We start from the raw sequence: 14,436 nt of genomic DNA on the forward strand, positions 1-14,436 counted from the left end.
GCAACATGTTTGGCACTTGTTTTTATCCAGAACATGAGCTCAGTGTCAGCCTGCAGGAAGAGGCCCCCTCTGATAATTGTAATTGAACAGTCTGGGAAACTGTAAACACTCCCTTTGACGAACTCGGGCCAAATCACCAAATAAAGCCAGAGTCGTGTGCCAGTCCCTGGAGCTAGCGGGCCTCCTGGCTCTTCAAAGGTGGTTTCAGAAGGTGGGAGCTTGCAAAGACCTGACAGTGTTAAGTTGCACCCCCACACACACCAGAATGGGTGTTAGATTTAGGGGAATGTGTGATATCAGAAACACCAAATTCATAAGACCCATTCTGTGCAAGCCTTTTATATCTCATCCAGTCAAGGCAAAGAGTTAAATATCACAGCTGCAGTGGTTAAGATTCTGGAACACTAGCAGTGTAATGTCACAAATAAGGAGGCCTTACAGGCAGGAACATGATGGAGAACATCTTAGTGGAGTGGAGCGCAGCCAGTGCAGGAAGTGATGAAATAACACTCACCTACTTGAACCATGTTGCTTTGCTTCGAGTTTTATTTCAAGGCCAGCAATGTGCCTTCATTATAACTGCGACTCAGACAACAGGCAGGCAGTCTTCATTCATTAAATTTAATTGCATTAAACCTGGAAAATACGTCATTATATTGAGAAATCTGGTTTGTTTCCTATAAAGCTCCCTCTCCATTATACCCCAAATATGACATTGTTTGTGCAAAGCAGGGTGTGGTTTGTTTTTGGGATCTTGGTTCAGCAGGGCCAAGCAACACCCCCCTGCCCATCCCTGATTCCCTGCATGAGGCTGCAGAACACTGCATTTAACTTGGGAAGAGGGCAGTTCCAACGTAAGGCAGAACCCCTACAAATGAAAACCAGGGGAAAGAACAATGAGAGACTAAACTGTGTGCCTGTACGAACAGCTAACCTCGGTTAAGATTCAGCTAACCTCGGTTAAGATTAAGCTAACCTCGGTTAAGATTAAGCCATGCTGTAATCCTCAGAGCCAGATTCTTGGGCTGCTTCTCACTCTGGTCCACATCTCCCCCACAGCCCACCCCCCCCCCCCCCCCAATCCCTCACAGACCAATCTGGCACCACCATCTCTGGAGTTATTTGCAGTGGTGTTAAATATCACAACGACAAAGCTTAATTCTTCTGGATGCAGTCATTCCTCAGGCTCTGTGCAGGCCCGGATAAGAATGACATCCTGTTATCCTCATCAGTGAAGGGAATGTGGGGTAAACATAATAAGGACATTTATAAACATGTCATAAAAGTATTAATGAACGTGTAATAAAACTATTTATGGGAAAGTAACACTTAGTCGTCGTTCAAATAGGGGTCTTTGTTTTCAAAACTGACATATGATCAATTAGTGTCACTGCATTTGGGAAATTTAATACAGAAAGTAGTACAGGGAATTTAAAACAAGACTTTCACTCATGTGACATTTTCCAAAAATGAAGAGACAGGGAAAAAATAAGGCTTGTGGTCATGTGAAACAGTTTAGTCTGAAATAACTGACCGACTTTCGAAACTTTTCAAAAAAGGCTACGGCCCCCTTCACTGCCTGGATAACTTGTTGAAACCTTATCCTGCTAGGTACCGGACCCCAGTAACATGCTTCATCACAGTGTAGTGATTGACCTGAAATGACTCCTTTTGAGTATAAGCGGTGCTGCCAAAACGGGGGTCAGTGGGCTGTGAGGTCCGCGGGGGGGGGCGGGCCTTTCAGTTGCCATCTATGAAGCTGCATTTCATTGGTCAATTTATCAGTTCAGATTGCTAAGCCAGTCAGAGACCGACACCATAAGAAAGCCTCTTTCTTACCATCACTGAACCTTTTGTACCTGCAGAATAGCAGTTTTGTGCGAAATGCAGATGAAAATAATGCACACAAGGGGGTCCCGTGAGCATCAGCCAAAACACGGCACGTAAACGAAGGAGGCTTGTTGCTATGGACTAGCGTTATTGAATCCATGCGCTGGGACTTGGGGAATTGCAGTACAAGGAAAAGCACACGCGTGTCTCCATGGTCTGAGCCAAAAACAGGCCCAAATTATCCCCCATTTAACAACTTACGGTCATATCGTGTTCATCACCCGCAATCACAACAGCAGCTGTGCTTTAGTTCAGATGTCTAATTTTGGGGTAAAGAGTGTCAGGAGGAAGACAACAGTCAACTGCTTTGAGAATAATTTAACCCATCACTGCAGTTTACTAACAGAGAGATTCCAGCAGTGTTCTGCTACCTTTCTGTTTAAAACAGGCCCCAGTGACATCACCACTGGCAACCCAAAGAGGCAACAAACTCACTGCTATTCAGACTGCTTCTGCCCAGACCTCCATTATGAAACAGCTAGTGTGTGTTTTTTTTTCTTACCTCACCATTTAGACCATTTAACTGAAAAACTATGCTACGTCCCAGTGAGAGGAAAACAGTATCTTTTAGAGTCTTTTAAGATTCTAATTCTATTGAGTCTATTGAGAGTATTTTACACATTTTTTTTAACAGGTCTGGATGCTGTTCAACGAAATAGTTACTTCAATATTAGTTCAAATACAAGAACTCGTGGCCATAGGTGGAATTTAGCCGGAGAACATTTTAAACTGGATTTGAGAAAGCGTGTAGTTAGAGTATGGAATAGTCTTCCTGTTAGTGTAGTGCAAGCTAAAACCTTTGGTGCCTTTAAATCAGAGCTAGATAAGATTTTAACAACTCTGAGCTATTAGTTGAATTCTCTTTAGCTGAATTAATTATATGACATATTAAGTGAAAGATACGGTGTTAAAAATCAAGAATGGCCCATGGGTGCTGTTAAAATTTGCTTTGTTTCTGAACAGTGAACGTGAATAATTTCGGAACGTTCTGCTTTGGTGCGGCTGGACTGAAATTAACGGGGAGGTCAAAGGTGAGGAGGGGAAGCTGTCAGTTTGGAAAACCCCAACGCCCCGGCACATCTGGCAGGAAAGGCTCGGGTGAGAAAGCCAAAGGGCGTCGGGGCGTTCGCGTCTCCGCGTGCCCACATTTCAGTGCGCTGGGTTTCAGGTTGCACCCCTGGAATTACCTTGGGACTCTGCTGTCAGGTTGGACAGCTGTCAGAGCCACAGAGGAAGGGACGGTTATTTGCGGGCCATGAAGGAGCCTCACACAGCCAAAAGATTCCCAGCCCTCTGGCTATTTCTATGGTCGTTGCTTTTTTCCCCCTAGTAGCAATGGCGCTCTCTCTTCCAGTATCTCACACACCAATGGCTTCAAACACGTGTCATCGTGTGACGTGTCCTCACTAGAGAAACTAGATGATCACATGCTCCAGGAGAATAGTCAAAAGGAGACCTCAAACTGGCACCGGTAGGCACATTCACTTCAGGAGTTTATGCCATTATTCACAATTGCATTTCACTGTGAGCATGTGGGTGTTGGCCTGGGTCAGGGTCTAAAGTGCAGAAGAAAGGCTACCTTTAGGCTTTCTGTGGAGTGACATCCACACAAACGCAGGTGTTCTTCAGATGTCAGCCATTACAGAGTTCGTGGGGACGTTACGCATGAAAGCTTTGGCCAGGAGTAAGGCAGCAGGCGTGGTGGAACGGCAGCTCTAAGGCTGCATGAAGATAGCCGGTGCGGATTCGTTCAGGTTCAACCGAACGATGATCACCTCAGTAACGACCTCATGGCTTCGGTCATTTTATTCACGATTCAGCCTCAAGTATGGGTTTTTTGGCTAGTGTTATTGTAAATACTGAATGATAATGAATTCTTCGAAAAATAATCAATGTTAACAAAATGACAATCACAGACACACTCCATGGATTTTATTGTCAGCATGTAAAAAAATAAAAATAAAAAATTCAGTCCATCCATCCATCCATCTTACAGCACAGGGTCACACTGAAAACTGCCACTGAACAATACATCCTTAGAAGCTTCCAAAGGGTACAATCATATATCCATTTAATATTTTTTACATGATATTTGTACTCAATGGTGTTCTGTTGTTTGTGGTTTACAGGACGACACTGTCCATCATTTACAAACAAAGCTCTTATGGAGATCTCTTCAGTGAAATTTAAACTGCACAGGATGCTTGAGCATTAAGCCGATCTCTCTGCTGAAAGGTGCTTCCTCTCGGTTCAATAATAATTCACGGGTGACCCGGTGATTCATCCCATAACCAAGATGAACCCAGTAAAACAGAACATCAGGTGACCCTCCGTGCCTAGAAAAGCCATCTTAGCAATCCTGCCTGAGCAACTCAATTTTATTCTGACTAATCAGCTTGAAGAAACATGCATCCACTTTCCCACTCTGTACCCTGGTGAGGGTCATGGGAGACTTGGAGCCTGGCCAGACTGCATAGGGCAGGGAATCCCCCTGGACAGCAGGCCAGTCCATCCCAAGGCGATCGAACAAACAAGTGTGTTTATTTTCACACTCAGCTTCTCATTCCTAACTAACTACAAAGAATAGCAAATGTGTGCAAGAATGTGTCACATTAAAAAAATGACATGAGTTCAGGTAAGATTGTTCTCCTGGTAATTATAGTATATTCAGAAAAATACTGGTGCACCCAAAAACCAAACATTTCAGATAAAAGGTCTTTCTGTCCAGCGCATCACACCTAACTAAATGTCTTAAATGACACTATGCAGGAAAGTAGCCATAAAGCTGTTACCAACTGTAAACGCCAGCTATACAAACGTGTTACATGAATGAACAGCAACATGTATGCAGCCAAACTGTTACATCAGACCTGTAATGAAATTTTTAGATTAGATTTAAGCTGTTGTTGCGGTCTTTTGATTTCTGCTATTCATGCTATTCTAAATATGTACTAAAATATTTTAGGCTTGGAACAGCAAGGATATTTCAGTTAATGCGGCTGAGCTACAGTTAAAATGATATCACCCCTAATGAGACTCGAACACAAAACATGTCATGCTGTAGGTGACAGGTGGTCATGGTCACTGGTACAGTGAGCCAAGCAGTACTGTATTAGAACTAGGGTGACTATGCTTCTTCACGGCTTTCCAAGTAGACGATTGTTTCCTCTTGACTCACTTTTAACTGGGGTAGAGCTTCTTTGCTTTGTAGCACCTGGCTGGTTTCGGTGCACTCTGCGGTGTACTCCTGCCATGTCTTCAAATCCCCCTCCTGACTGACCTCCTCACTTCTATCTGCCTGTGGATGAGGAGCCCTGATCCTGACATCAGTCTGAGGCGTACTGGATTCCTCAGAACGGCTAACACTGTTATGTTCCTCTGTACTGCCGTCTACATTTACTGACCGTTCTGTCTCTTGAAACGTATCTTTGTCCTGCTCCTCCAACAGTTCAGAACCTTCTAGAGTCTGTGAAACATTGATCTCTGCTACAATGGTCATTGAATTCTCATCCGAATCCTTCTGTACTTTTCTGATGTCCACAGACAGACCATCATCACCTTCTTCATCATTTCTTGTGATAAGAGATACATTTTCCTTTAATTCCCCACTCACTTCTCCTTGGAGCTCTTCCAAAGGTTCCCTCAGCTGTTGCTTTGGGTCCTTTGAGTCTTCTTGCAGAACATCTAGCGTAGCCTCTTTCATTTGGGGAGAGACTTGAATTTCTTCTTCTACAACACATAGTAAATCTCTGTCCTCACTGCAGGCAAGTTCACTGATCATATATGTTACCTTGGATTCTAATTCTTGACTACCAGAATCCTCTTGGCTGATTGCAGGTCCTTCTTGATTGCACATTTCATCTGACAAGCCATGAACTGCTTCACAATGTTCAGAAGACGATAAAGGGCCTTCCTCAGGATCATCATCCGGTGTGGACACGAAATATTCAGTTTCTTGAATATAATATGTAACATCTGTAACTTTCAAACCCTCTTGCACTTCCGCTGATTCTCCTGTTCCATATTCTTTGGCTATCATTGAAGTCTTTAATTCTTCAACACCACTGTCATAATGTTCAGGCGGTGGAGGGTCATTCTCCAACTCTTCAATTTGGATACATTTTGAAGAAGACTGAAAGAATGCTGTTGTTGGAGTGACTTTGCTGTCCTCCTTGCTGTGTGCTTCCAGCGGCTCCTCGATTATTTCAACATTTACTGACAGCTTTTCCAAGTTCTCGCCTTTTGCTAGCCCAAAAGAAAGCAAGTTTTCAATCATGCTTCCAGCAGCAGTTCCTTTGACATCCTCTAGAGTGACTTTTTTAACTTCTTTGCTGAGGAGCTCTTCCAAAGCCTCATCAGATACATCCAGATCCTCCTCTATCTTTGACTCTAGTATTATCTGGGTTTTGCCATTCTCTGCTTCTGTTTTCTCAACATGATAAGTGATCTTTGAGTCTGGTGATGAACTAAGATGTGCATCCAGACCAGCAGGCTTTATAACCTTTTCAATAATTTCTTCCAGGCTTACCGTTGCAATGGTCTTCTCCTCAGCTGGATCAATCCTCTTACTCTCCATCTCCTCTTTAATTTGTGAGTCATCTGAAAATTCTTCCTGTGTTATTTCTGTGACCTCCTCCTTCTGAGAACCTTCCCCTTCCTCCTGCTCCTCAGCTGGATCAATCCTCTTACTCTCCTTCTCCTTTTTAATTTGTGAGTCATCTGAAAATTCTTCCTGGGTTATTTCTGTGACCTCCTCCTTCTGAGAACCTTCCCCTTCCTCCTGCTCCTCAGCTGGATCAATCCTCTTACTCTCCTTCTCCTTTTTAATTTGTGAGTCATCTGAAAATTCTTCCTGGGTTATTACTGTGACCTCCTCCTTCTGAGAACCTCCCCCTTCCTCCTGCTCCTCAGCTGGATCAATCCTCTTACTCTCCTTCTCCTTTTTAATTTGTGAGTCATCTGAAAATTCTTCCTGGGTTATTTCTGTGACCTCCTCCTTCTGAGAACCTCCCCCTTCCTCCTGCTCCTCAGCTGGATCAATCCTCTTACTCTCCTTCTCCTTTTTAATTTGTGAGTCATCTGAAAATTCTTCCTGGGTTATTTCTGTGACCTCCTCCTTCTGAGAACCTTCCCCTTCCTCCTGCTCCTCAGCTGGATCAATCCTCTTACTCTCCTTCTCCTTTTTAGTTTGTGAGTCATCTGAAAATTCTTCCTGGGTTATTTCTGTGACCTCCTCCTTCTGATAACCTTCACTTTCTTCCTGCTCCTCAGCTGGATCAATCCTCTTACTCTCCTTCTCCTTTTTAATTTGTAAGTCATCTGAAAATTCTTCCTGGGTTATTACTGTGACCTCCTCCTTCTGAGAACCTTCCCCTTCCTCCTGCTCCTCAGCTGGATCAATCCTCTTACTCTCCTTCTCCTCTTTAATTTGTGAGTCATCTGAAAATTCTTCTTGGGTTATTACTGTGACCTCCTTCTGAGAACCTTCCCCTTCCTCCTGCTCCTCAGCTGGATCAATCCTCTTACTCTCCTTCTCCTCTTTAATTTGTGAGTCATCTGAAAATTCTTCTTGGGTTATTACTGTGACCTCCTTCTGAGAACCTTCCCCTTCCTCCAGCTCCTCAGCTGGTTCAATCCTCTTACTCCCCTTCTCCTCTTTAATTTGTGAGTCATCTGAAAATTCTTCCTGGGTTATTACTGTGACCTCCTCCTTCTGAGAACCTTCCCCTTCCTCCTGCTCCTCAGCTGGATCAATCCTCTTACTCTCCTCCTCCTCTTTAATTTGTGAATCATCTGAAAAATCATCCTGGGTCGTTATTGTGACCTCCTCTAGTGTCAGAGCACCTTCCACTTCCTCCTCCTCGTCAATCTTTCCTTGCTCCAGAATGACATTGTAATCAGCTTCCTTTCTGTCCTCACTCTCATCAGCCTTAACGTCTCCGGCATCCTCCCCGCCTTCTTTTTCTGACATTGTAATTAAACTCATCATTGGAGGGGACACAACTCTCACACACGTTTTATTTGCTTCTTCCCGGTCTATTTCCCTCTGATCTGATGTTGGTGAGGGAAGAGGACTGAAATCCTTTACGAACTGCTGATGATTCACAGAGTGCTGAGAGACATCTTTCTTTTGCACCATTACTTCTTCCGCTATTTCAGTTTTCAGATCACATTTCTGTAACGTCGTCACTGGCCTTACAGCAATTATGGGTACTTGTGGTGTTTTGCTGCATAACATGATGTCTCTTCTGCTTGATGCTCGCCCAATGGTTGCACCAGGGCCTTCATAGGATCTGAAATGACTGATGCCAGGGGAAGTTTTTGAACTTCTCACTTGTTCGATGTATCTGGTTTCAAAACCTGTGTTTACAGGTGGTCTTCTGTCTTGTCTGACTATGGAAGAGCCTTGGAGAATGTCAGAACATAATGCATATCAGTATCAGACGAACAAGGCAGAAAAAACACAATTGTCAGGATTACTTGATTTTGAGAACAACAAATGATACCTATTCGTCTTGGTGCTTCTCTTAAATACCGGCCTGCCGAGAGATATGCATCTCGTTGCTCTCCTTCCAGTAGTGCCCTGTAAGGAGTAGAAGACATTCATGTTAATGGTCAAGAAATAGTAGTGCTATGTAATTACACCAGAGGGGCAGAACTAGAACGTATGTGAAGAGTATAGAGGTGCTGCAAACAAGCTTGATAAGGAAGGCCAGATACAGCAATTATGGACAGACTGCATCAACTACACTCAGTTAAAGAAATCCATGGTTTCAAGAACAACAGGATCTAGTTAAATGCCTTCCCTGACCTCCCCAACCACCAGATTTAAACATTATTGACTGTTTGTGGGAAGTTCTGGAGCTCAGAGAATGAAGTAGATCTCCATGTAGATCTTCATCCTTCAAAGACTGGAAGCTTCTCTTGTTTAAAAATGAGCCAATATCCCCCTACGCGCGGTTCAGAAGGCAAAGCATGGGCTGCTCCTTGATGTTATTATATTAAGTGTCTCCATTACTCTGTCCACCCCATGTATTTGTATAAATTATTTACTTAACTACAGGGAAAGAATCAGTGATGTAATGCCTATCAAGCCAGCCAGATCGATTGTGTAACAGCATTTACTGGATTTCAAATTTCCAAGCCCTCGTTCGGCACCAAACTGGCCAGCATACCCATTAGAGCCCCACCAGCTATGCCAAGACATACATCTGCCAATATCACTGATCACTGTCACGTATATTCATGTACTTCACAGTGATCAAGCAAAATGAGCATTTCAGTCTCTCTCCAAGAGTTAGTGCAGGAACTACACCACTGATGAGGGCAGTTCATACGTTTTTATACTGCGTAATACTGCAAAAACCACACAATACATAAATCCCACATATTTCTTAGTTTTAATTAGAAAAGCAGAGCCAAGAACATAAAAGAAACACAATTAAGTGCTTCGCAAGAGAAGCAAATGGAGCAGTGTGTTTAATATTACAACTTCAGAGCAGGAACACAGAGTATGAATTTCATAAACTGTGCTACACGCACAACCAGCGTCAGAAATTAATGGGGGCAAAAGGCAAAAATGCCCCAAGAAATCTCAGAATAGCCCTAAAGACCATGATCGACGGGCAAAAATTGCCTCCAAGATTTTGAAGAAAAACACACACACACACACACACACACACACACACACACACACACACACACACACACACACACACACACATAGAGGTTTGTAATTATATCTTTGTGGGGACTCTCCATTCATTTCCCTACGCAGCCTTAACTTTAGCCATGAGGAACCAAACAAATACGAGACTTTTGGCATTTTTAGTTGTTTGATTGCCCCCCCCCCCCCCCACACACACACACACACACACACACATTCAAACAACACTGTTGTTCACACTATGTATGTACATAACTTCATTTAACATGTACCTGAAACTGAGTACTACTACTACTACACAGTTACAATACCAGGCAGAGGCCAAAGACAAACAGACTGATCTCTGCTAGGGATGTGGCTATGGCTGGTTTTTAAAATTTTATTTTATTGTGTGTTAAAACCAAGAGTATTCCCTATTGGTTGTGACATTAGACTCCCAGAATTCACAGCCAAAATCAAACCGTTCAGTTATCGTCTCACAGGGTAGTTGATGGAGGCAAAGAATAATTGGAATTTGTTTCATTTCATTTTAAAACATTGCTGAATGGCTCACAGGTTAAAAATATCATAATTCTCAATATTTGTTTTATTTTGTTGAAGAGACCAGCTTCAACGTACAGTTCAAAACACTTCTTTTTATTTCCCAAATATTTTCAATAGACCTTCAACAGTTTCTAAAGAGGATGTTTTAAAAAATAATGTAAACTAGTTCATTTGGAGTTTTTACTTTACCTACAAACTAACGCATTATACAGCGTTATATATTAGTAGCATTTATAATTATAATTTATTATTGAGAGCTAAATAAAAGCCTAACTTGTTAGAACCGTCTCCTACATTCTCTCACACATACAGACGGCGTTCGATACTGATGATTATGCACTTCTCTTTGGAGCAGCAAAAGTCTGCTTTATATTTACTCATATTGGCACAGGGTGGTAATTTCAGTACGCATTTGAATCTGGGCTCATTTCACATTAAAACAGAAACGTTATGCAGTAATTACCATTTTTAAAAAGGGCGCCCAAAGTTTTGCAAATGCCCCCATTCTTTAAACAGTGGGGGTAAAAGTTGCCCCTCAAATATTATTATTTTTTGATTTCCTACAGTGCCAAGCTATGGGATTCACCCAGCGGAATCTCTTGTGAAAATCCCCAGCTCATTCAGTGTGATGTTGCGCTTTGGTCATAGCTGGGCGGAGCCTGCCGCTGCAGGGCACCAGTTTAGTGTTACCACGGCGATTACATTTGTACATTACATCACTGTCAGTTTAGCCCTGCTGTTGGTGGCCCACTTCCAGGAGCTTCCCTCATTAGTTTATAACAGACATGCAGCACCTGGCTTGTAGAGGCACATTTAATTTTAAAATGTAGTTAATTTACAAGTCCCTTCTATTAGTGGGCTGTAGTGGGCTCTGCTATTTGTAGGTTCACCAGATATAAAGATATTTCACGAAGTACAACAAGACTTGATCAAGCCGATATTTACACAGAGGCCCCCGATGCACGTTACAGGCCAGTGGATCCTTAACCTTTTATCTGGAGACTCTCCAAAAAACATTGGCCAAGTGTCGTGACCACTTTCTGTCACAAACCACTGATTTAACAGCAGACGCTCTATTTCAGGGATACTCGACTATTTTTCCCCAAGGTCCGAATTCCATCAGTGACAGGAAGCCAAGGTCCGCCGGGGTCCCCCATGATAATATTCACTGTTGATAAAATTTGCCAAGCTGGCGGAGGGGAGGACTAAAAATGATAATAAAGCTTTTTTGGCATGTCCAGAAAATCACCTCACAAGCCCTCCAAATTACTTGGCGACCCCCCCAATGGGTTCACAACCCACAATTTGAAAACCACTATTATAGCCATAGACATTCATGCTAGGTCCTCTGATTCATAAAATATAAAAAATTCTAAATAAGCCCTTTACAATTGTACTGTAATAGAAACAAGATTTAAGGTGGCTGAGCGGGCTGCACTGTGGCCTCTCAGAGGGTTATGAGGTTGATTCCCACCCCAAGGTATCCCCAACCTTGAACCCTGTGCTTCCTTGGAGAGGCTCCAAATTAACTATAAACCTGTATTGAATGGATGGATGTATGGATGGATGGACTGTCTATCGTACCCTATAGCTGTAGGTAAATGTACCTTTAAAGATACAGAAATGAACTATGAGGAACATTTTTGAACCATCGGGGGTACATTAATGTTGTTTGTACCTTGAGGATGTTCAGAGACCTTAAATTAGACTAAAAGGTACATTTGCCTACTGCTAGGGTACAACTGGCAGACTCCTGAGGGTACAGCCCCAGTGACAAGCAAAGGTACAAACTGGCACCCTTTTTTCTGACAGTGTATCTCAGCTGGTAGGTGGGGGTTCTATGCGGGACATCGTACCTGTAAGCAGCCAACTCTAGGCTGAGGCCCATCTTAACCTGCATGAGATCCTGATGTTCCTTAAGCTTGTCTGCAATGGCGCTGGTCAGAAACATCCGCTCCTGCTCCAGATCCTCTACAATCATCTGGAGAACAAAATGAACCACCAGGTGAGTGTTGACCATAAACGTGGTTTTATGAACATAAACACAGCACAGTGGCTTAACACACCGCATATGTTTAGTGCTTTGGAATGGACTTAACACACCACACAGCCAGAACCCATGAAATCACTCAGGGCAGAATTTGACAGTTCCAGCATTGTCAGTTAGTGCCTGGTTTGCGATCACACAGTGATTGACAGTGCACTCAATGTGGTTCCTCACCACGAGAAGCCATTTCCCCTGTGCTCATCTGCAATATTTCTTAATAAGCTTATGAGCTCAGAATGCAGTGTCATACTGCTTTTTCTAGGAAGTTGATCTGTGCTGTGCCATGCAACCCCCCCACCCCACCAGGTGTTTAAACATGAGACTGAATGACTATTGGGAAACAAATGACATACTGAGGAAAATACTGCGGAAACCAAATTGATCTGAAATGCATGTCTGGAAGCGGTTTAAAAAATCTGGAATGAAATGATACAGTAACATACTGAATTGACAAAATATCACACCATAATGACAAGACAGACAAGACTGTTTAGTTATCCCGATTTAGATAGATAAGATGAAGGCAGGTTGATATTTTGCGATCTGGCTGTGGAGCTCATTATCAACGAGCAGGACTATTATATTCTATTCTCCCTTGACGATGATGATGATGATGATAATAATAATAAAATCGTGATAATAATGTTGTTATTATTATTACTACTTATTATTATTATTATTATTACTACCCATTATTAAAATAAGAAAATCTCACCAGACCCTGAACTGAGACGAAGGTATTGTTGCATGCGCCTACCTGGTAATGGTCGAGCTCCCCCCTGTACTTGTCCTGCGTGTTCTTCAGCTGTCCCTCAAGGTGCACCTGCAGTCTGTTTTGCTCCTCAAGCTCATAGCGTAGCTTCTCAAAGTCGGTGGCATACTGGTTTTTCTCTCTGCGCAAATCCTCCACCTTAGCCTCGTCCGCCCTGAGGGACTCCTCCAGGTCTTCAACCCTTTTTCGGTACACCTCGAACATCTCCATACAGTTATCCGACATGCTGAGCGCGCACTGCTCCACCTCTTCCACCGTGATCGGCGGAACAGCTCGGTACGTCTGGGTGACATTGGACAGTGCTCTGGAGTAAATGGTGTTCTTGACATGGGAGATTTCTCGTCTGTGTTCTTCTTGTAGAAGCCTGCTTTCGTTTTCCAGCTGGAACAAAAAGTCCTCCAGGTCGGCGTTCTTCGCCTGCGCTTGCTGAAATTGCACCTTGCAGGCTTTCAGCTCCCCATCGATGTCACGGCACATTCCCGACTCCTCGAAGAGCAGCGTCTGAACCGTCTGAAACTCTCGTCGCAGCCTCTCTCGTTCTACCTCGGCTTTAGACTTCTCAAAAGCTAGCTGGTCCACCGTTGTCCGAAGTTCCCGCAGTTCGGCCAAGTACTGATCTTCCCACTCGAAAGTTCTCTCATTTCTAACCACGCTTATTTCTTTTACCAGACAGGCGTTTTCTTGTTCCAGATGTTTCACTCTGGACAGGTAGTGACTTAGTCTGCGGTTTAATTCCTGCAGCTGGACTTTTTCATTCTCAAACGTTCTCCTGAACTGTAACATTGTTAGTTCTGCGTTATCTATCGTGTAACTTTTGGATGCTGTGTGTTCCTCTTGGACGATGCCGAGTCGTTACGTGTCGCTTGGAGTTTCGTCTGAGATGCGGCAACATAGACAAGTGCAGCACACGGAGAGGAGTAGGCGGGTAATATGTCCAGCATCGTTTTAATGTACCAGTTTTTCCAATGGAATAGCGTCCCCTGGTGGACAACGACTGAAACAAGAACGAATGGTTACTCAACAATTTGTTCACTGATTGAAATGTTATCTATATTCTTCTATGACCGATTTCATTTCGAGCAGTGATAGAAGAAAACTAAATAATCATATCATATATAAAGTCCAAAAATCCAAAAGGAGGAAATTCAAGCAACGCTACGTTACTTCTAATAATTATTGCCTTAAAATGTTCGGATTTCTTTACGTTTGGATTTTAATAGGCCTGTTAAACATTTCTATTCTAGAAAATATTACGCCTAGCTGTACATTCCATTGCAGTAGATAAACCTACTCTTAAATGCTGGAAAATCCTGCCTCGTATTTAGGGTTAGGGAGAGCGGTGTTGGTTGGTACAGTAATAATTTCCAAGAGATTAGAGGCACCTTACGCAAAAATCCAACATTAGGCTGTAAGATGTGTCCACATCGACTACATTCATACATCTTGTCAAGAGATCGCTAGTCTGCACACTGCTGAGGTGTTTTGCTGTGTTTTTGTTAATAAAATAAAAAAATGACC

The 14,436-nt window shown here is 43.0% G+C and overlaps 1 protein-coding gene across 1 annotated transcript; it reads right to left on the reverse strand.

The window, feature by feature from the left end:
- Window positions 1-3,807: 3,807 nt before the first annotated feature.
- On the reverse strand, window positions 3,808-13,843 carry LOC111845044 (uncharacterized). Its single transcript, XM_023814101.2, has 4 exons — window positions 12,904-13,843; window positions 11,956-12,080; window positions 8,397-8,473; window positions 3,808-8,295 (listed from the first exon to the last, which is right to left on the reverse strand). The coding sequence occupies exons 1-4, from the start codon at window positions 13,699-13,701 to the stop codon at window positions 5,018-5,020; spliced, it is 4,278 nt and encodes a 1,425-aa protein (XP_023669869.2). The 5' UTR covers window positions 13,702-13,843; the 3' UTR covers window positions 3,808-5,017.
- Window positions 13,844-14,436: the final 593 nt, after the last annotated feature.

This window comes from Paramormyrops kingsleyae, chromosome 11 (genome assembly GCF_048594095.1).
Source record: "Paramormyrops kingsleyae isolate MSU_618 chromosome 11, PKINGS_0.4, whole genome shotgun sequence".
NCBI lineage: Eukaryota > Metazoa > Chordata > Actinopteri > Osteoglossiformes > Mormyridae > Paramormyrops > Paramormyrops kingsleyae.